At 43.2% G+C, this 22,061-nt stretch overlaps 1 protein-coding gene across 1 annotated transcript in view; it reads left to right on the top strand.

Moving 5' to 3' along the window:
- NIPAL2 (NIPA like domain containing 2) overlaps positions 1 to 1,517 on the top strand; it is a 199,593-nt gene extending 198,076 nt beyond the window's left edge. The window contains exon 11 of the mRNA XM_040354767.1: positions 880 to 1,517. Within this exon, the coding sequence (XP_040210701.1) occupies positions 880 to 947 (68 nt within the window). The 3' untranslated portion in view covers positions 948 to 1,517. The remainder of the gene's footprint in view (positions 1 to 879) is intronic.
- Positions 1,518 to 22,061: the final 20,544 nt, after the last annotated feature.

The following is a 22,061-nucleotide window of genomic DNA, read 5'->3' as shown; positions in this document are numbered from 1 at the left end:
GTAAACAATATCAAACGGCGCTCCCCTCCCTCTGTCCTCTGGCGCTCGTATCGTATGTCATGGAGCTGGGTTTGGCTCGTGTGATAGGCGGAACACTAGAAGACTATCAGACGAGCCAAACTAGGGGGGTGGGACCTTGCACACAGACCCAGCTCCATGACATACGATACGAGCGCCGGAGGACAGAAGGAGGGGAGCGCCGCAGTCACCGCTTAAAGCGGCCCCAGGGCCAGTTCGGCCCTGCTCCTGGCTCTCCCTGGCGATTCCAAGGGGAGCAAACGACCCCCCTTGCCCTATGGAGCGGACGCCCATGGTTATAGCCCCTGTCAGTTTATTTTTTACCATACCTGACCCATTGCAGAGATTTCCCTTCACATCCTGCCCCATAGCCAAACAGGAAGTGATGGGAAATCTATGCAAATTAAGGGAATCCGTTGCCCCCTCCCCCCAGGCCCTAAGAACTAGTGTCCCCACTTGAAAATGTCATGGTGGGTGTTAAACAGAAAGGGGTGTGGCCTTGACAGGAAGGGGTGGGTCATATTTAAATTAGGGGGTGCATGAGTTTAGTCAGGCCTAGGGCAGCACAAAACCTAAATACACCACTGGTCAGATGGCAGAATAGTGTCTCGTATCATTGGGAGGGATAGTGCTCCAAGGGCCGGATAAAGGCAAGCAAAGGGCCGCAGTTTGGAGACCACTGTTCTAGGCTATAGCTAGTAAAGCCTGGAACGGAATAATACAAGCAGGGGCTCCTATTTTCCTTATTTTTAATATTATATGTTTTCATTGAACACGTTTTCGAAGTAACTCACTAATTTTGTCTGGAAAATATCAAATGTAGATTTCTCTTTTTAATTTCCATTTTTTGTCTCTCTGCAGGAAAGGAAACAGTGGATAAAATCCAACCAAATTCAAACAGCATTACATATGGGACTCTGCTTAATTAGTTACTCACACAGCAGCTAAAGCAAAAGAGATGAAAGTGAGAGAAACAGGGTCACAGAGAGGAAGCGTTTATTTATTGCCCAAGATTTTCAACACTGTGTCATGTCTGCGTCTCGGATCATTTTCTGCTCCTTTTTTTTCTGCTTTTTTTTTCCATGAAGCTTAAGTTTTCTCTGGACCCTTTGATGTCTTTACAGTTTCAAATCTCCAATGCTGTACAATCTCAAGTGCTTGGTCTGGTCCTGGTTTGCTAATGATGAACTCAAAAGAGTTTTGCAGATGACTTTCTGTCCTGTAAAAAAATGGTTTATTTCTGTAACATCTTCTCAGGGAGATGGAAGATTTGGAGTTTTCAGATGGCTCCACATGCTAAAAATACACAATACACAATACAATGGATGTAATAAGCGTTTCATACCTCAGGGCTGTAAGAACGGATGGCGACGCTGAGTAAATGTTCTGTTTGAAGAGATTGCGTAGATTTCAGTTTTCAGTTTTGGGATCATCGAGAGTTTATCTAGTGTGCCTCCCATTGTTCATGTATAATTTGATAAACCGTGCTTTATATAATCCCCAAGTGTCCTTATTTGGCTGGACAATTACTAAGGCTGAGCAAAAAAAGTTTTTGCCCAAATAAGTACAAATAATGTTGGAATTTCAGCATATTGGCTGCAGAGCTGAACGGGCCAGACTCCACTCTTTACAGCAGCCTTTCTAAACCTTTTTACCCCAGAGGAACCCTTGAAATATTTTTGGGGTCTCAGGGAGCCCCTGGTAAGATTAATCAAATCAAAGTCATTGGGAAAATGCGCCTTAAAGCGGAGGTTCCGCCTTTTTTTTTTTTTAAGTCAGCAGCTACAAATACAGCAGCTGCTGACTTTTAAAAAACGGACACTTACCTGTCCAGCGCACCCGCGATGTCAGCAGCCAAAGCTGAGCAATTGCTTGGTCCTTGGCTGCTTCCGCCGCCATCCTCGGTGAGGGAATCAGGCAGTAAAGCCTGACGGCTTCACTGCCCGATACCCTACTGCCCATGTGTGAGGATCGCGGCGCGCCGTCACTGGTCCCCGCTCTCTCCTGGGAACAGTGTTTCCCAGAAGACAGCGGGGGAGTGACGTCACAGGCTGGATTCCCCACGCGGGATCAGACCCAAAAGTGGTGCACCCCCCTCCCCCCTGAAAGGTGCCAAATGTGTCACCGGAGGGGGGAAGGGATCCAAAAAGCGGAGGTTCACTTTTTGTGTGAACCTCCGCTTTAAGCCCTGTACACACGGCCCAGAATCTCGTCAGGAAAAATAAATTTGTTTTTCCTGACGAGATTCTTGGCAAGAATCTCTTGCCGGCCAAGTGCACACACACTCCATTCAAAAGAAACGCTGTTCTTTTGAATGGCACAAATGCGTGACATCATCAACTCGTCACATTCGATGCCGTTGCCACCATCTTGCTTCACCCTACCTATGCCTTGGAAGCTACCGTGCATGCGTTGAAGTCATTTCGAGCATGCGTGGGTTTCCATGAAGAGGTAAGTATACACACGCTCGGGTTTCTCGGCAGGAAAAAACGAGAAAATAGAGAGCAGGTTCTCTATTTTTCTCGTCGAGATTCTGGGCAGTTTTCTTGACGAGAACACGCACGGTTTACTCTGCCAGCAGTTTTCTTGCTGGTTCTTCCCGAGAAAACCGTGCATGTGTACGAGGCTTGACGCTGGTGGTAGGAAGTGGGAAGAATGACCCCTTAAATGTTGGCCAGAATGATACCCTTGGAGTCGTGCTTCTGGCTCTGCCAAGTAGTGTTGAACCTGGAACTATGCAGACCAGACACCATTAGATGGGAGGTCAGTTAGCCAGAACTTGAACTCTTAGCCACCACTGGAGGAACCGTATTGCTCCACGGAACCCTGATTGAGAATGGCTGCCTTACAGTGTACCCAAGTTCCAAACTCCAGAAAATGTAATATATTGTATCTTACTGTTTCTTGATGTGTTTTTTTTTCACCGTTTCTATGGAGGGAGCCCTGGTTGTCACCCTGGACTGTCCTTCTCATATGGACTATACACTATTACTTGGGGGTCAGAGCAATTTGTACTTTACAGGGGATAGTTGGAAAAGAAGATATTCTTTAGTGAAGCTCATGGGAAATAACAAGGGCACTGCATTTCTTGCAGGATCAATATGGGTTTCCTGTATTTGGTGAATATGTTCTTGGCTTAAAAAAAAAAAAAAAAAAAAAACACAGCATCCACTACATCTAAGGCCTGTAAGCTGCAATATTTGTTCTTGGGTTTAGTTATCCTTTAAAGCTAAACTCCAGGCAAATCATTGAACACACTATATATATATATATATATATATATATATATATATATATATATATATATATATAATGATTTGCATTTCTGACCAGACAATTTATGAGGTCTAAATAGTCTTGTCAAACATCAAAACCATCCCTTTGACCTGACTTTCTATATCTGCCATTAAAGAGTTTGTAAACCCCTGAAATGGAAAATTAACAAAGTATATCCTTCTATAGTGTGTACTTGGCTCAACCCAAAGCATCTGGCACCCCCTGCTCTGTTCTCCCTTTGCTATCTGTATGTCTGTATGGGTCACTTCTGACAGTCTATCCTGGGACATGGCCCCACCCCTTACCAGCACACAACAGGTGACTGGCAGCCTCAGCTGTGCATGTTTCCCTATGAGACTGTATGGAATGTGTGTCCTTTCCCTCCACTCAAGTTTCAGATTACACTCCCTGTTCTGTGCTGCGTAGTGTATGACATTGGATCACTGCCCCCTGCCTTCTGGAGCTACGGAATGCTAAATAAAAGGTGTGCTTTAGGAGGCTGTAGAGACGAGAGGGCTGCAAATAGACAGGTACAACCTATCTAGGAGGATTTGTTTAATCTCTTTGCATCAGTTGAGACTAGTCCTTTCACTGGGTATATGTTAAGGGTTTACAACAGCTTTAAGCAAAACGGACACAAAAAAGTCACCTTCCAACCCCAGCTTTTGATTAGAACGTGAAGGCGCAACAATAGACTTATGAAATGATCTCCCTCTGTTCCTGTCAGCATATTCTTCTCCCGGAGATGTTATTGCTGTAGGTCTGTGAGCAGATGGATGTAAACGGACATGCATTCAAAGTCCACCTCTAGAAAAAAAATGTGTTCTGTACTTAAACATGATGGGTCAGAGGTGGCCTGATGTCCCATGGTGACTCTGTGGGCAGCTGGATGTAAACGGATGCAAGTCCCTATACTTCTATACAGGGCCGATCCTAGGGTCACAGGCGCCTGGGTGCAGAAATATTTCTGGCGCCCCCACATGGGCGTCGTCCTTTTACTAACCCCTCCCCTTTACAAATTTTTCTATGGCAATGACACAACCACAGAGATGCTCCCCCACAAAGTCTTTATTAACCTGGGATCCTTACATGATCTCTTAACAATAAACAAAATACAGAGAAGAGAAGCAGAGTACTTTATTGGGACCTGGAGAAGGGCCTCTGTGATGGACACAGAGAGGGCTTCTGTTAGAGGGTCTGTTAGATGTTCGGCGCCCCCACCTCTGCAGGCGCCTGGGTGCAATGCACCCTGTGCACCCTGCCTAGGATCGGCCCTGCTTCTATTCTTCTGGTTGCCCATTAAGTCATCACAGGTTTGCCAATGTCCACTTTCAAAATACAGACAAAAAAATTACTGGGCACAAAAGTCATAAAAGTGATATCTGTTTCAATCAGCTCCAATTCAGCAAGAAAATGTGTTCATTGATCCCCTGCTGAACGGACCCCTAATCCTGCTGTACAGGTGATTACGAGAAGCTGAAACCCAGTCAAATTCAGTTATTTATTTAAACTAGTTACATTTAAAGGCTTCTCACTAAATAGATCAAATTAGTATTTTATTAATATGTGCATGGAGCTTTATCTGATAGGTCAGCTAGAATTTGAATGGTGATTATTTTCAGCCATCCCCAGAAATCGAATTTTCGTATTTTTTTGTGATTTGTGTTTTTTTTTTTTTTTTTACAAAACTCTGATCTGTGATTAAAAGCATGTATACTCTCCCGCTGCCTTCATATTGAGAAAGTCAGTGGATTGGCCTTAGTATTTACAGAGCAGAAGTAGCTAAGAATCTGCCATGATGTTTACTAAAATCATTGCCATCATATGAATACACTGAGGATTGTTTTTTCACCCTCCAACAAGTGTAAAGTTTCACTTTAAAGCACAAGCATTGTGAACACTTATGCACCCTTATTGTGGTAAATGGCTGCCAAAGCACAAATGTATTTGCAGAGCCATTTAAATATCTTTTCACTTCTAGTAGATTTGCCAAATAGTTTAGGTGTTCTTACAAGGTGCAATTTATTTTATTTTTATGTTTTTAGTGCATGCTGGTGAGAGCATGATAAATTGTGTCTGGCTGAAGTTCAGACTGTATTCAATACTATGAAGTGCCTTTGAGACAATGTTCCTCAAAATGTGGTTCCTGTACCACATATTCAGTATGTCAGGTATCCACATGTATGTGGTGGTCTCTAACCCTTTCCCTGTATTTTGCTGCCATATATGCTGCCAATTTTGACAGTGGTTGATTAAAGGAAAACTTTAAAGTAGACCTCCAAAAACAAAATCTTATGGAAAAGTCTACAAGTTATCTCTAATGAAGAGTATGCTTGGACAGTAGCGATGCTGGGTACTGCCAAAATGACAGTTTAATTCACACCAGATATTAAAGCGGGGGTTCACCCTAAAATACATTTTTTGACTAACCTATCTGTAGCCTTAATAATGGCTTGTAGCGTTGTCAATTTTTTTTGTGTGTATACTTACCTGTCTTCAGCCGCACTTCCAGGTCTTCTTCCTTGCGGGGAGTGGGCGTGTCGCTCCTTTTCCCTGACGAGGAGCTCTGCATAGATGATTGACGTGTGCGTCATTGCCTTCCGAAAATATCCGACGGGGTCTCGGCTCTTTACGGCGCTATACGGCGCCTGCGCCTGCCGTGTAGAGCTGACTGCACAGGTGCCGTAAAGTGCCGAGTCCCACTCGGATATTTTCGGAAGGCGATGACGCGCGCGTCACTCATCTATGCAGAGCTTAGGAACGCCTACTCCCTGGGGGAGCGAGAACCCGGAAGCCGAGTGAAAACGACGGAAAAAGGTAAGTACAGACCAAAAAAATAAAAATCCAGCATACTGTTGATGTCAGCAGTATGCTGGATAGAACAGTTTTTTTTTTTTTTTAGGGTGAACCCTCGCTTTAAACAGTGCCCTTCCTTAAAGCGGAGGTTCGACGTCTGGTGAAAAACTTTCCCTGGCGCATAGAGTCGGCTCTATACGGCGCCTGCACCCGCCATGTAGAGCTGACTGCGCAGGCGCCATATAGAGCCGACTAGCAGTTCGGCTACTTACAGAAAACTTGTGACGTGCCTTATGCGCCAGGGGAAGTTTTTCACCAGACGTCAATCATCTAACCTCTGAATAGGAACGCCCACTCCCGCGGGAGACAGAACCCGGAAGCCGGGGGGAAAAATAACAATAAAACGGTATGTACGGCAAAAAAAAGAAAAAAAAAAAAGGAAAATTTGGAGATGTCGGAAGTATGCTAGATGTAATCGTATATAGATGTTTTTTAGGGTGAACCTCCGCTTTAAGTGCTATGACTGATAGCTGTGGCTCTGCGACATTAAAAGGATCATGTAATTTACTCTCCCATGCTGCTCTCCAATTCCATTCACAAAAAATGCTTTGTTTTCTTTTCAGGAAATGCAAGGTGTTCTGTGAATGGTCTAGGCGGGATGAGAGCAGTGATGGATAAATGACAGGATTTCCTGTCCATTCACAGAACGCTTTACACTCTATAAAAATAATATAAGACTATTTGTCAGTGGACAAGGGTAGAGGAATAGGAGAGTGAGAGGAAGTGGAAAATGAGGGATATGATCCCTTCACCATACTATAATTATCAATTGCAGTGCTGGCAAAGGGGAACGGTGTAAAACATCTGGGATGAATGAAATTGTCGTTTTTACGGTAAACCAAAAGAGTTGTGGTCTTTGCATACACTTTATTATAGGTAAATTTATTGTGGGCTTTTCTTGTTAACATTTTTTTATTGTGGGCTTAGAAAAAAAAAATGTTTTTCTTGTACCTCCACTTTCACCATCACTGATCTATACTCATTGTACTGCCCCCTAGCTATTAAGAGGAGTACAATTCCAATCCATGAAAATTAGCGGGGTGAATGGTGCCCAGTAGTAGCTGGGTGCTGCAAGGATTTTTTTTTTGCTATCTAGGGCTGAGGGAAGATCTTGAGCAGAGATGAAGGTAAGTATTTTGCTAGGTGGCTTCAACTGAGGGGGAGGGGAAACATTTTAAAAGGCAACCTTACTAAAAGTGAAGTTGTCCTTTTTAGGTGTTTTTTGCTGCTACTGCCTCCCGTGACTCTGCCAGGACTGCATACCAACACGCGTCATATTTTTTAGGTGGTGTGATTGGTGAACCCCGGTGAGGGAACATTTTTCTGTCACTCCAGTGGCAATAGCCAACGCTTTCTTTTATTCATGGATGGAGCCACTGGTTGACACTAGGGGTGCACTAAGTCCCATTTACCATGTTACAACTGTCATTGTTTGGAGAGGGCATACGGCATGCAAGGAGCAGAAGTTTGGTGATAAGGAGTCTTGGAAGAGCTGATGCACTTGGAAGAGAGTGGTGATATCAAATAAAAACAAAAGCAATTGTATGTAAAGGGGACGATAAAGGAGCACAATTGAAAAGAGCTGCAGATGAGAATATGTAGAGCCTGAAAGTTGCCGGATGGCTTAAATCCAAGGGAAGGAGTGAGGATTTTTCTGTAATTGATTTTAAAGTAGATCTAGACCCAATTCCTGAACTATCATGTAAGCTTTAAAATGATCTATGTTGTTTTCAATCTCCTGAAATCTGTAACTTTATTTAAAATGAATGTCATCCGGCCGTAAAGGTCCTTGGTTCGTTTTTTCCTCATATGCGGTAACACCGTTCTTCCAGTTGTGCTGTCAATTGGATGGTCCACTAGAGATTAATAGCACAAAGGATGAAAACAGGTCAACTTTTTTTAATGGCAATTGTTTGACACATGTTGCTTTAGCAAAATACAATTGGTCTATTTAGGGTTTTGGTCTACATTAGAGAGAACCATGGACAATAGCTCTCCGGGATCACTGCGTTTGGATTTATGAACACCATTCATTGTGCCTCTGTCTTATTGTTTACACAAGGTGCTGAAATAGTCAAGTCATTTCAGACTTCGTCAATGAAACGGTTAATATGTAACATGCAATTGTGAAATTCCACATACAAACCTGTTCATGTATTACGGAGATGTTCATTTTCTACCCATACTGTGTATATGATGGGTGACGAACCTTGACATAGTGTTAATAGACTTCAATAAAAAGATTTTTTTGTGAGGTGTTTGTCATATTTTCTGGTAGTTTGCTCTCTGTTCATCTTCATCTTTTTTTCCGTCGAGAAAGCAGTTGTGGACCTCGATGAGAAAAAAAGAGAACATGTTCTTTTTTTTTTTTTTTCTCATCGGGAGTCTCAATTTCCCCGTCATGTTTCTCGTCGGGCTGGTTTACGACGAGAAACACGTTCGTGTGTATGCTTAGAAACGCGTGCATGCTCAGAATAAAGTATGAGACGGGAGCGCACCTTCGGTAAAAGTAGCGTTAGTAATGGAGATAGCACATTCGTCACGCTGTAACAGACTGAAAAGCATGAATCGTCTCTCACCAAACTTTTACTAACACGCGGTAACACGAGATTAGCAAAAGCAGCTCCAAGGGTGGCGCCAATGGAATGGAACTTCCTCTTTATAGTGCCGTCGTACGTGTTGTACGTTACCGCGTTTGAGAACGACGAGATTTTGTCTTGACAATGTGTATGCAAAGAAAGCTTGACAAGATTCTCGACATGCCTGACAAGAAACTTGTCGAGGAAAACAACATTTCACTTACCACGAGATTCTCGGTCATGTGTATGAGGCCTGAGACTGAATAAGTTGCAAAGGGCAAGGCCACAGCTTTATTAAACTTTTCCAAACATAACAAATAACCAATGCCTGTGACAGGTATACTGTGAACACACATAAAACATAAATTTAAATATTCTAAGAGACCTGTCCTTGCCATCAGTGCCAGACAGGCATTAGACTGACCCCAGAATTTTAACTTGAGAGCATAGCACATTACAACAACGTCAATTGTTGGCAAGGTCAAAACAGCCAATAAAGCTGTGCCAAAACATCATGGAGAGGAAGAGAGAGGGATAGGGATAGGAGGAGCTCTGTAGTCCCACATGCAGGGTTGATAGCACTGTTTGGAATTTCAGAGTAACTAAGGCACTGTGTATTTTTTTTTTTTGTACTTGCAGATTTATTATGCAAAAATTGAGAAAACATGTAATGATTTCGGAGATGTTTGGGATATGTTTTATATTTTAACCTGACATGCAGCCACGGCCAAACATTTTGAGAATGACACAAATAATAATTTTCACAGTCTGCTGCCTCAGTTTTTATAAAGGCAATTTGCATATAGTACAGAATGTTATGAAGAGTGATCAGATGAATTTCAATTAATTGCAAAGTCCCTCTTTGCCATGAAAATGAACTTAATCCCACAAAAAAACATTTCCACTGCATTTGTGAAGAAGGCTTTATAGCGCCCAAGAAAGTCCAGTAAGTGATAGGACCGTCTCCTACAGTTGATTCAGCTGCGGGATCGGGGCACCACCAGTGGCAGCAGGCATGTGTGAGTGCATCTGTGGGCACAGTGAGGAGAAGGCTTTTGGAGGATGGCCTGGTGTCAATATGAATGCAATCTATACACTGGGGGCAGAACCTCTGGGGGAATCTAGGATAGAAAAAGACCTGGGGGTCCTAGTAGATGATAGGCTCAGCAATGGTATGCGATGCCAAGCTGCTGCTAGCAAAGCAAACAGAATATTTGCATGCATTAAAAAAGGGATTAACTCCAGAGATAAACGATAATTCTCCCAATCTACAAGACTCTGGTTCGGCCACACCTGGATTATGCTGTCCAGTTCTGGGCACCAGTCCTCAGAAAGGATGTACTGGAAATAAGGCGAGTACAAAGAAGGGCAACAAAGCTAATAAAGGGTCTGGAGGATATTAGTTATAAAGAAAGATTGCGAGCACTGAACTTATTCTCTCTGGAGAAGAGACACTTGAGAGGGGATATGATTTCAATTTACAAATACCATACTGGTGACCCAACAATAGGGATAAAACTTTTCCATGGAAGGGAGTTTAACAAGACACGTGGCCACTCATTAAAATTTGAAGAAAAAGAGGGTTAACCTTAAACTACGTAGAGGATTCTTTACTATAAGAGCGGCAAGGATGTGGACCACAGGCGGTGGTCTCAGCGGGGGGGGGGGGGGGGGGGGGCATCGATAGTTTAAAAGAAAAAACTATTAGATGAGCACCTGAACGACCGCAACATACAGGGATATACAAGGTAATACTGACATATAATCACACACATAGGTTGAACTTGATGGACTTGTGTCTTTTTTCAACCTCACCTACTATGTAACTATGTCAAGTAGGGCAGCAAAGAAGCAACTTCTCTACAGGAAAAACAATCAGAGACATACTGATATTCTGCAAAAGGCACAGGGATTGGACTGCTGAGGCCTGTGGTAAAGCCATTTTCTCTGATGAATCCCCTTTCCGATTGTTTCGGGCATCCGGAATAAACCTTGTCTGGAGAAGAAAAGGTGAGCGCTACCATCAGTCCTGCGTCATGACAACAGTAAAGCATCCTGAGACCCTTCATGTGTGGGGTTGTTTCTCAACCAACCATCCAAGAACAGTTTGGTGAGGAATATACATTTTCACAAAGTCTGCTGCATCAGATCTTTTTGTCAGATGTTACTATTGTATACTGAAGTATAATTACAAGTATTTCATACGTTTAAAAGGCTTTTATTGACAATTATATTCAGTTTATGCAATTTTATTGACCTTTTTCAAGACCTCTGCAATTTGTCCTGGTATGCTGTCAGCTTCTGGGCCACATCCTGACTAATGGCAGCCAATTCTTGCATAATCAATGCTTGAAGTTTGTCAGAAGTTCTCAATGGGATTAAGGTTTGGTGAGTTTCCTGGCCATGGAACCAAAATGTTGATGTTTTGTTCCCCAAGCCACTAAGGCCTTGTACACACGGCCGGACCAAGCCGATGTTACTGGTCTGTCGGACCGTTTTCATCGGTTCACCTCTGAAGTGGCCGTACGGCCTGATATGTGTACGCACCGTCAGTCCAAAATCCGATCGGGTCAGAACGCGGTGACGTCAAACACGCGACGTGCTGAATAAAACGAAGTTCAATGCTTCCAAGCATGCGTCGACTTGATTCTGAGCATGCGTGGGTTTTGAAACAATGCTTTTCTGTACTAACCATCGGTTTGGTCCGATCGGGCAGCGGTCCATCGGTTCGGTTTTGAAGCATGTTTTAAAATTTTGGGCCAAAGGAAAACAGACCGATGGGCTATACACACGGTCGGTTTGGTCCGATGAAAATGAACTTGGGTTCATTCTCATCGGACCAAACCGACCGTGTGTACGGGGCCTTAGTTATTACTTTTTTCTTATTGCAAGGTGCTCCATCATGCTGGAAAAGGCATTGTTTGTGTCATTCTCAAAACTTTTGGCCACGGCTGTACACTTTAAGATAAACCAAGCACCAAACTTTGTTTCTCAGTTTTCTGTTAGTCCTGAAAATGTCTGCAGATCAGCAGTTTTATAAAATTGTATTATATACCTGTAATTCTGCAATAACACAAAATTCCACCTTGTCAAGTAGAAATTCTATGTGCTCCGTTGGGTCTGTTTCTCATTGTTCCTCTGTGTACATGGATATAATCAATCAGAGCAGCGGAAACTTCCGTTCTGTGGTTTGATCTTTTATTCATCACCACTATTTTTTTTTCCTTTTGGGAAATCAAACAGATATTGATCTGGAGGAAACCTATTAGCTGGACAGCTTTTTAAATGTTCACAGAAGGTTATGTGATGTTAAGAGCCCTGTGATCCCTGGGGGAGATCACGATTTAGAAAAGGGTTTTCAGATTAAATTGGCCAATTTGTAGTGTATGCTGCGCTACAGCCACACAAAACTTCTATTAAATTATTTTAGCACAACATTGTCATACAAACAGGTCGTGACAGCTTGAAACTTTTGGTCTTGGCTACCTGCTACTCAATTGTATCCTATAGCTTGTAGCACTTGTATCTTATTTTATAATTTATTAGTGTACCTAACAAAGACCATGAAATTAAATTGATAGTAAAGGCAAAATCAAAAATGCAGTCTGTTGCTAGCATCAAAATGTAAAATCATATATCAATTTCCTCATTGTATTTCAATTCTTTCTAGTCTTCTTTTAATCTCAACGATCTTGAAGTTTGTAAAATTACTTTGTGAAGAACCCAACACATTTACTTCCTGAAATTCTATGATAGAGATGTCCAGAATTTTTTTTACATTTCAGATTAATTCTTTAAGTCAATCATTTAGTTTTGTCATATTCCCTATGTCAGAATCATTTATATAATCAGAATTAATTTCATATATTCGGATTTGTTTCGTATTTTTGTTGTTCCTGATTGATTCATATTTTTCAGAAGTTATTTCGGAAGAATCAGATTAATTCATTATGCCTACGTTATTTTGGCAATCTTGTGACTTGCTTGCGATTTTGATGTTTTGCAATTTTGGCCACTGATAACAACATAGAGTGTGACATTGAAGTCGCAAACAAATTAAATGTATATGTAGCATCTTCCTAGGTAGGTGCTAGGAATGGTATAGAATAGTTTTTTGTTTCTCTGCTTAACACAGAGACAGCTAGGTAAATTGAATGGTTGTCAGCTACAAACGGAGGTGTCCCTATGCCTGCTGGGTGCCTGTATATATATTCTAGGTGCACATGGGCTCTGGGTCTTTCCTAGAAGAGGATTGCACTAGCTAGAGGAGAGGCTGCTGCCTCCCATGGCACTTGCCGCCATGTGGCCTCAGGTGGGAGACCCGAGTGCCTGAATTGAGAGCGAGTGTGCTGTCGTGTGGCCTTAGGTGGGAGTCCTGAGGGCCTGGTGTTAGTGGTAGCGACCTTGGTTCTGCAGAGAGCTGGCTGAAGGGGCTGTCTATTCAAGATATGGTCTGGTATCACAAGCTGTCCCTGGACATTTCGTGAGTACAGACAACCTAAAGGATCCATAGACTTGTGCTTTTAACCCCTTCTTGTGTGCTATATATTCAGTTGAGGGTCTGAACAAGGGAACAATGGCTAATGTTCTGAATAACTGTTGCTACTGCATAGGACTTTGCTCAGTTCTACTACTTTTGGACTGCCAGTCTGCCATAATTGGCTTGTATCTGAGGAGCTTTGCTCTGCTACTACTAATACCGAGGGACTTTGCTTACTCCTGAAATGACTTTTGTGCTATTTCTAAGGCCACTTTCATACTGATGGTAAAGCGCTGCGATTTTTTGTGTTTGTCGTGATTTTCGGCCACTAGCGTTGCAGTTTTAACCCCCGCTAGTGGCCGAAAAAGGGTTAAAAACGCCACTTTGCTGAGTTTTGCGGGCAAGTTGGAGGCGCGACCCCATTGATTTCAAGGCTTTCACACTGGATAGAAAAAAAGGTCTCTTTCAGGGCGCATTGCAGGCGCTATTTTTGCAAAGCACCTCAGTGTGAAAGCAGCCTAAGAAGTCTACTATCTACTTCAAGTAAGGACTTCACCAGAGCTTAACTGAGAGATCAGTTAGCTGTCCTCAAGTGTGAATAGTTCTATTTCTTAGAGTACCCCACTAAATTCCCCTCTCTATCCAAGTTCTCCAAAAAACAAAACCCCTAGAATGGTCATTAAAAACGGGTGGAAGTTTGTATTCACCTGGCTGTGTGAATCTACCTTGTGCCTGGCTGGGGGGGGGGGAGAAGGGAAAAGCCCTGGACAAATGACCAGCAGCTCTTACAGGCATAGCGCTAGATATAAATATGAATTTTAATTATAATTTATTTGATTCGTTGAAATTTTTTACTGTTGTGATTCAGAGATTTGGATACATCGAAACCTCTGAATCACGAAAATGGCATCCGAATTTCGACTCAAATCGAAACAAATCGCACATGTCTATGGCACCTATGCCCTGTGCCCTAAGAGCAGGCATTGCTGTGTCACACATTTCACAGAGAAAAAAATATATTATAAATATATATACTCGCGCTAGAAGTGAAAACATTTGAAAAGATAATGAATAATATATAAATTGCAGGTGCAATTCACTTGGCAAATTGAAAAATAGATAAATCACAGCGCTTACAATAGTGCAAAAAAAATAATAATCAAATAAATAAGTGAAAATAATTAATAAATTAGTGAATGTTCATATAATAGTGAACAAGGTGCTCCATTAATAAAGTGCAATAGTGCTCCAAAATTCGGGGTGTGCCACGCCCCCTCCTGTGTCCCCACTTACTGGATGGAATGGACCCCTAGCTTTTGAGTCCAGGAGGTCCTTGATGACGCCCTGTGGTAGGGTGAAACGCATTGATGCAATTTCCGGTTTCGAGTCCAAACAACGTCACTTCGGGTTGTCGGTGGAACGCACGACAGGAGCGGCGCTTCCCATTGTAATTTCTTGCTACTACATGCTTGATTTTAACTTACATTTTGTAAGTACCCATTTTTAATCTGCGCAATAAATAGCTTGCCAAGCAGTACATTGGGCATCAATATCCACGCATGACTGTCATGATTATGGGAGATCTTCTTTGCATCCTGTGTGACTCGAAACCAGAAATTGCATCAACGCATTTCACCCTCTCACAGGGCGTCATCAAAGACCTCCTAGACTGAAAAGCTAGGGGTCCATTCCATCCAGTGAGTGGGGACACAGGAGGAGGTGTGGCGCACCTCGAATTTTGGAGCACTATTGCACTTTATCGATTGGAGCACATTGTTCTCTATTATATGGACATTCACTCATTTATTAACGGTTTTCACTTGTTCATCTGATTATTAATATTTTTTGCACTATTGTGAGCGCTGTGATTTATCTAGTTTACACATTTCACAGAGCCTGCCTTCTAAACTACAGAGGTGCTAAGAGGAGGAGTTTCAGGAGGTGGAGTCAAAACAGGAATAGCTGCATGCAGGCAGCAAGGTACCATGGGATACATAGTCCTTAGAAACCGAAAATAAACAGCAGAGGAGAAGCTGCAAAGCATGCAGGGAATCCAGGAAGTTGTGGAGGAACAGCCAGCAGACGGGCAGAACTCACAACATGAAAGGAGTTTTTCAAGTAAACTTATATTGTAATATTAAAAGTAACTTAGTCTTTAAACACTTAGTGGGCGTATCTGCTCTCTGTACAGGCTATGTACAGCACAGTGATGATGTCACTGCTACTTTTACAAGGCAATAACTGGGTTGGCAAAGGCATTTGCTGCTCAAACGGGAATATATTTGAACAAAAATTGTTGTGCCCGGAGTTCAGTTTTTAAAATTCATCAAATAACTTTGCATGCTCAGCAGAATCTGGCAGAGAAACTTTGGGCCAGATTCAGGTACATTTGCGGCGGCGTAACGTATCGCATTTACGTTACACCGCCGCAAGTTTTACGGGCAAGTGCTTGATTCACAAAGCACTTGCCTGTAAAGTTGCGGCGGTGTAACGTAAATCCCTCTGGTGCAAGCCCGCCTAATTCAAATGATCCGGGTAGGGGGTGTGGATCATTTGCTCCGTTTTGAAATTTCCCGCCGTGCTTTGCGCGAAATGACGTCGCACCGACGTCATTTTTTGAACGTAGACATGAGTTACGTCCTTTCCTATTCACGGACGACTTACGCAAAAAAAAAAAAAAAAATTTGACGCCGGAACGACGGCCATACTTTAACATGGCAGGTCTATCTATACGCCACGAAATAGCAGCTTTAACTATACACCGGGCAAAGCCGACTAGCGACGACGTAAGAGAATGCGACGGTCGCGCGTTCCTTCGTGGATCGCCGGAAAAAGCTAATTAGCATACCCGACGCGGAAAAACGACGCAAACTCCACCCAGCGGGCGTCGAAGTATTGCACCTACGATCCGAAGGCGTACGAAGCCGTACACCTGTCGGATCGAAGCCAGAAGCCGTCGTATCTTGGTTTGAGGATTCAAACTAAAGATACGACGCGGGAAATTTGAAAGTACGCCGGAGTATGAGTAGATACTCCAGCGTACTTCTTCTGTGAATCTGGCCCTTTGTGCTGTCTGCTACCTACATATTACAGAAAAATAACAAAAAGGGAATTGGGAAAATACAAAATTCCTACTTCTGAAACACTGCTTCTAAAATCCTGTTCCTGCCCCGGCGACCCTCTTAAAACCAATCTCGACTTTCAGTTTGACAACCACAAATTACTTCTAGTCTCATTTGCAACTTCAGGCGCAAAAACCTGAAAAGTTTCGCCTTTATTTAAACTAATGATTGAGAATGATTTTCATGCTTACGGAATGATAGATCAAATATTCATGAGCTTGTCTGGTAGCTGGTGTCTGGAAAGTCTTCTGTGTAAGTATGCACATACTAATGGGGATTCGCAGCTCCATCCTCTGCTGCAGTTTAATGGCTCGGCTGTGCACTTATTAATACATAGTTAAGTCTTATATGTTATCTGATATTATGTAGAACAAGGCTGAGCTGGCGTAACAGTAGTCTGATGAATAAAAAATTGTTATTTTATTTTTATATTTTTTATGTTAAACTGTTTTAGTTGTATAGTAGTGTGTTTTTAGGGAATACAGTGATTTATTTTCAACCTATTGACTGAATTATAATTTTTGATGTTCATTTACTTGTTTTCCGCTCATAGATACACTTTGGGCCAGATTCAGATACAATGGCGTATCTTTAATTGGGCGTAGGGTATCCTATTTACGCTACGCCGCCGCAACTTAGACAGGCAAGTGCAGTATTCACAAAGCACTTGCTTCGTAAGTTGCGGCGGCGTAGCGTAAATGAGCCGGCGTAAGCCCGCGTAATTCAAAGTAGGCTGGTAGGGGGCGTGTTGTATGGGAATGAATCGTGACCCCACGTAAATGACGCGCCTAACGAACGGCGCATGCTCAGTATCACGTTGAATTTTCTCCGTAAATTACGCCGGCTCAATGCTTGACGTAAACGTAACCTACGCCCATCCCCATTCATGTATGACTTACGCAAACAACGTAAAATACAACGCTGTTCCGACGTTTCCGCCGTCCATACCTAACATGACTTACCCCTGCTTTATGAGGGGTAAAGTTACGCCGATCGTACGCCTAACGTAAACAGCGTATTTTAATACGCCGGGCGCAAGTACGTTTGTGGATCGGCGTATCTAGCTCATTTGCATATTCAACGTGGAAATATACTGAAGCGCCCCTAGCGGACAGCGTAAATATGCACCCCAAGATACGACGATGTAGGAGACTTACGCCGCTCATATCTTGGCAACAGTGAGGCGTATCTGATTTTTTGAATCAGGCGCAGAGATACGACGCCTCACATTCGGACTTACAACGGCGTATCTGGAGATACGCCGTCGTAAATCCTTTGTGAATCCGGGCCTTCAAGTCTACTTTCACGCTGAGGCGCTTTACAGGCGTTTTAGCGATAAAAATTGCTTCGGCAGCTGCGCTTTTTGGGGTGCTATTAACCCCTTCTTTGGCCGCTAGGGGTAAAAAGCGCCCAATATCGGTCAAAAAGTGCCGCTAAAATTACGGTAAAGTCCCGCTAAAACTATCTGTGCAATAGGAACCTCTGTATATAGTGACCAAAAAGCCAAAAAAGTATAAACAGAAAATCTTCAAAAAAACAGTTGACTGGGCAACCAGCCAGAAGAAAAATAAAAAATATGAATGAGTAGAAAAAAAATAATTTTCCGTGCAGTAATCCAAAGTGACTTGGAGTAGTATAAAGCAGGTAATCGGGTGACTTGCGTGCTCCCCCTCCTGGGTCCCAACTCACCAGATGCCACCACCCCTGCTGGGGTAAATGGCGTGTAGTATCTGGAGCTGCTGGAATCACAAGGCTTCTCCTCGTCCGCTCACCTCCAGCCTTCTCGCTAGATGATATCCTGCAAAGCTGGTATGATGGTAGCAATTCCTCAACAGTGAATCCTCATAGGAAGAGACAAGGGTCCCAATAGTGTAGTACCAAGGTGTTTATTAAAAATATTTAAAAAATATTAAAAAACAAGTGGTATCCCAGCATCAAACCATAAATAACAGCTGGTAATAACCCCAAAGCACTGCCCAGGGGCCCCAGCTTCATGGGGGGCCCCTGCACTTTCCCCAAAGCAACTGGTCCTTGAGCCCACGCTGCCCTGAAATTGGGGGCCCCATGATGGCACTGAGAGTGATAGATACACAGGGGAGGCCGTCTGCCTCCTACCTACTTGATGTCTGTTTACCTGCACTGTATCATCATTGTAGGGGCCCCAGAGCATTACTTTGTCAAGGGGCCCATGATGCTATTAAGACGGCCCTGCTTCCATGGAGTTCAAGTATTTCTGATCACCATGGTACATTGATTTCTGTCATCATATTCTGCATTGCTTTGAATAGATGGCAGCAGATTTTCTCTCCTAAGGGACGGGTACTCTACACTCCGCCATCACTGAGAGGCTTAAATGAAATTTCATAAAGTTATAATAATCTGAGTTCATATCTGAAGTCCATCACCTGTCAAACATATCTTTGTGACTGACAGTTTTAATATCATTATTCACTGCAGGCAGGTCCTTTCACCCTTGAAAAATTAGATATTACATACTCTGAGTTTAATTAGATTAAGGCTTTTTCTACTACTTGCTCACACCTAACACCCAAGAGAGCCCCTTCTCGTGCAATTACTAAGCTGGCTTCTGCCATTATCATAATGAAGATATTCACAATCATTTACTATTTTTGTCACTGTACTTTAACCACTTGCTTACTGGGCAGATATACCCCCATATATACATATGCCCAGGCGAAATTTCAGCTTTCGGCACTGTCACGCTTTGAATGACAATTGCGCGGTCGTGCGACGTGGCTCCCAAACAAAATTGACATCCTTGTTTTCCCACAAATAGAGCTTTCTTTTTATGGTATTTGAGCATCTCTGCGCTTTTTATTTTTTGCGCTATAAACAAAAAAATACCGACAATTTTGAAAAAAACACAATATTGTTTACTTTTTGCTATAATAAATAACCAATTTTTTAAAAATATATATGTATTCTACATATTTTTGGTAAAAAAGAATCATAATAAGCGTATAGTGATTGGTTTGCGCAAACGTTATAGCACCTACAAAATCGGGGATAGAATTATGACTTTTTTTATTATTATTTTTTTTTACTAGTAATGGCGGCGATTTTTGTCATTATTATTATTATTATTATTATTATTATTATTATTACGGCGGACACATCAGACATTTTGACAGATTTTTGGGACCATTCACATTTATACAGCGAACAGTGCTATAAATATCCACTGATTACTGTATAAATGTGACTGGCAGGGAAGGGGTTAACACTAGGGGGCGATCAAGGGGTTAATATGTGCCCTGCTAGGTGATTCTTACTTTGGAGGAGGGGACTGACTGGGGGAGGTGACCGATGGTTGTCCCTATGTACAAGGGACACTGCATCGCTCTCCTCTCCCTGACAGGATGTGGATCTCTGTGTTTACACACAGAGATCCACGTCCCTGGCTCTGTGACTGCCGATCGCGGGTGCCTGGTGGACATTGCGGCTGCCAGGCACGCGCATCGGCACCTGAGTGACGTGGCGTCACGTGCACGCCCTCCAGCAGCGGGAGGCCGTATATTGACGGCCTTCCGACATTGTAGAGCCACCTTGTGGCCGTCAATAGTCGATGGCAGGATAGGAAGTGGTTAAAGTGGAACTATAGACAAAGTCATAAATCACACACATAATGTCGTTTGCCATTAGCAGCAGCCGTTGTATTTTTACAAAGTCCCCCTGTAACATATTTGTATTACCTGTTTACTCTGCGAGTAAGTCTGGTATTTTTCAACCTACTGTAACTCCATTCACACTTGTGCGACTTGTTATGCAACTTTGGACATCAAAGTTGCATGACAAGTCATTCCCCATGTTTTCCAACTATACCCATTTATATATGTGCGACTTAAAGTTACAGCGACTTCAAAGTAGTTTGTGCACTACTTTGGTCCGACTTTCATGCAACTTGATGGCCTAAAGCCTCGTACACACGATACGATTGTTGACAGGGGATTGTCTGTTGACAGGCTATTGTCCTAAATTCTTACCGTTAGTACGCTCCTTTCGACAATTGTTGTCCAACTTTCGGCCAACAAATGTTGGATGACAGGCTAGTAAATTTTTGGCGGACAGCGGTTTGACGTCAGATTTTCGTATGGTCAGTACACAAATCCATCACACAAAAGTCGAATATACAAACACGCATGCTCACAATCAATGCTCACCAAACATGAAATTAGCAAAAGGGGCCCAAAGGGTGGCGCTCAAGAGCTGAAATTCCTTGTAGTACGTCACTACGTCTGTATTTGTGGCACGACAATTGTATATCATTAGTATGCAAGACAAGATCCTGGCACACGCCCTTTTGACAAAAATCAGACGCTCGGTTGGCCAATAATCGTACCGTGTGTACAAGGTTATAGACTTTAATGTTAACACTTGAATGAAAGTCGTACCTGAATGTAATACATTGCAACTTGTTTGCATCAGTTGTCCATTATCACTGGTCAAAGTCGTATTTGAAGTTGCTCCCATCCAAAGCTGCACCAAAGTTGCAAGTCTGCGCAGCTTTGGAGTCAAGCGGAACTAAAGTCTGCCAAATTTACCTCTCCTTGTATGGTCTGACATCGCTGGCTGGCACCGGCATCCTCTGCCCAGCTATTTCCAGGTGTCGGGCTGTGGCCAGCTTCATTGGCTAGAGCAGAATGTCATCACTCCCGCGCATGAGTACAATCATCCCAGCACACAGAATCTGAGCTTACTTTACATTCGATTACAAGCAGGCACGTAGGTTTATTTTATTACAGCATGCAATAAAATGTTTTATTGCAATAAAGAGCCTGCCTGCACAGACTTTGGTCCTGCGTAAACAGACTAGAGCTGCACGATTAATCGCGGAGAGAATCGCGATTCTCCTCGCCCGCGGGATGACCTGCGATTTTCGGGTGCAGCCATAGGAAACACACTGAATTATTCTCACCCATGTGCATGTGTCCCGGAAGTTGCTCACATAGCTGAGTGCAGGGGAACCGAGGAGAGCTGAGTGTGGACTGGGGAGGGCTGAGTGTGGTGGACCGAGGAGGGCTGAGTGTGGTGGACCGAGGAGGGCTGAGTGTGGGGGACCGAGGAGGGCTGAGTGTGGGGGACCGAGGAGGGCTGAGTGTGGACCTAGGAGGGTTGAGTGTGGGGGACCAAGGAGGGCTGAGTGTGGGGGACCATGGAGGGCTAAGTTTGGACCTGGTAGTGCTGATTGTGGGGGACCGAGGAGGGCTGAGAGTAAGGGACCGAGGAGGGCTGAGTGTGGGGGACCGAGGAGGGCTAAGTGTGGACCTAGGAGGGCTGAGTGTGGGGGACCAAGGAGGGCTAAGTGTGGGGGACCGTGGAGGGCAGAGTGCGAGAGGGACCGTGGAGGGCTAAGTGTGGACATTGGAGGGGGGATGTTTGCCCCCCCCCCCAAAAAAAAGTTTAGTTTGGCACCAGTCGCCACTGGTATCTGTAATGGTGGCCAGAGTAGGTGAACCTTCCCAGCAGGAACATGGAAAGCAATTAAACACCCCTCACTACTCCAAAGCTAAAAAAAAAAAGTTTTGGCTTTAGAAACACTTTATTATTTCATAACCTAATTTTATGAAGGTGGCTTTATAATTCTTCAGTATTCACAAAGCATTAGACTATCTGATTTAATGACATGCGGTGTAAAGTAATTTGCACAGTAAGGATTACTGCAACCATACAAGGTTTTCGTTAATTCCCCATTATGTGAAGACTCCGCTC

The sequence above is a fragment of the Rana temporaria genome, chromosome 5 (genome assembly GCF_905171775.1).
Source record: "Rana temporaria chromosome 5, aRanTem1.1, whole genome shotgun sequence".
Classification (NCBI taxonomy): domain Eukaryota; kingdom Metazoa; phylum Chordata; class Amphibia; order Anura; family Ranidae; genus Rana; species Rana temporaria.
Note: the sequence above shows the minus strand (reverse complement) of the source record. Positions and strands in the feature narration are given on the sequence as shown.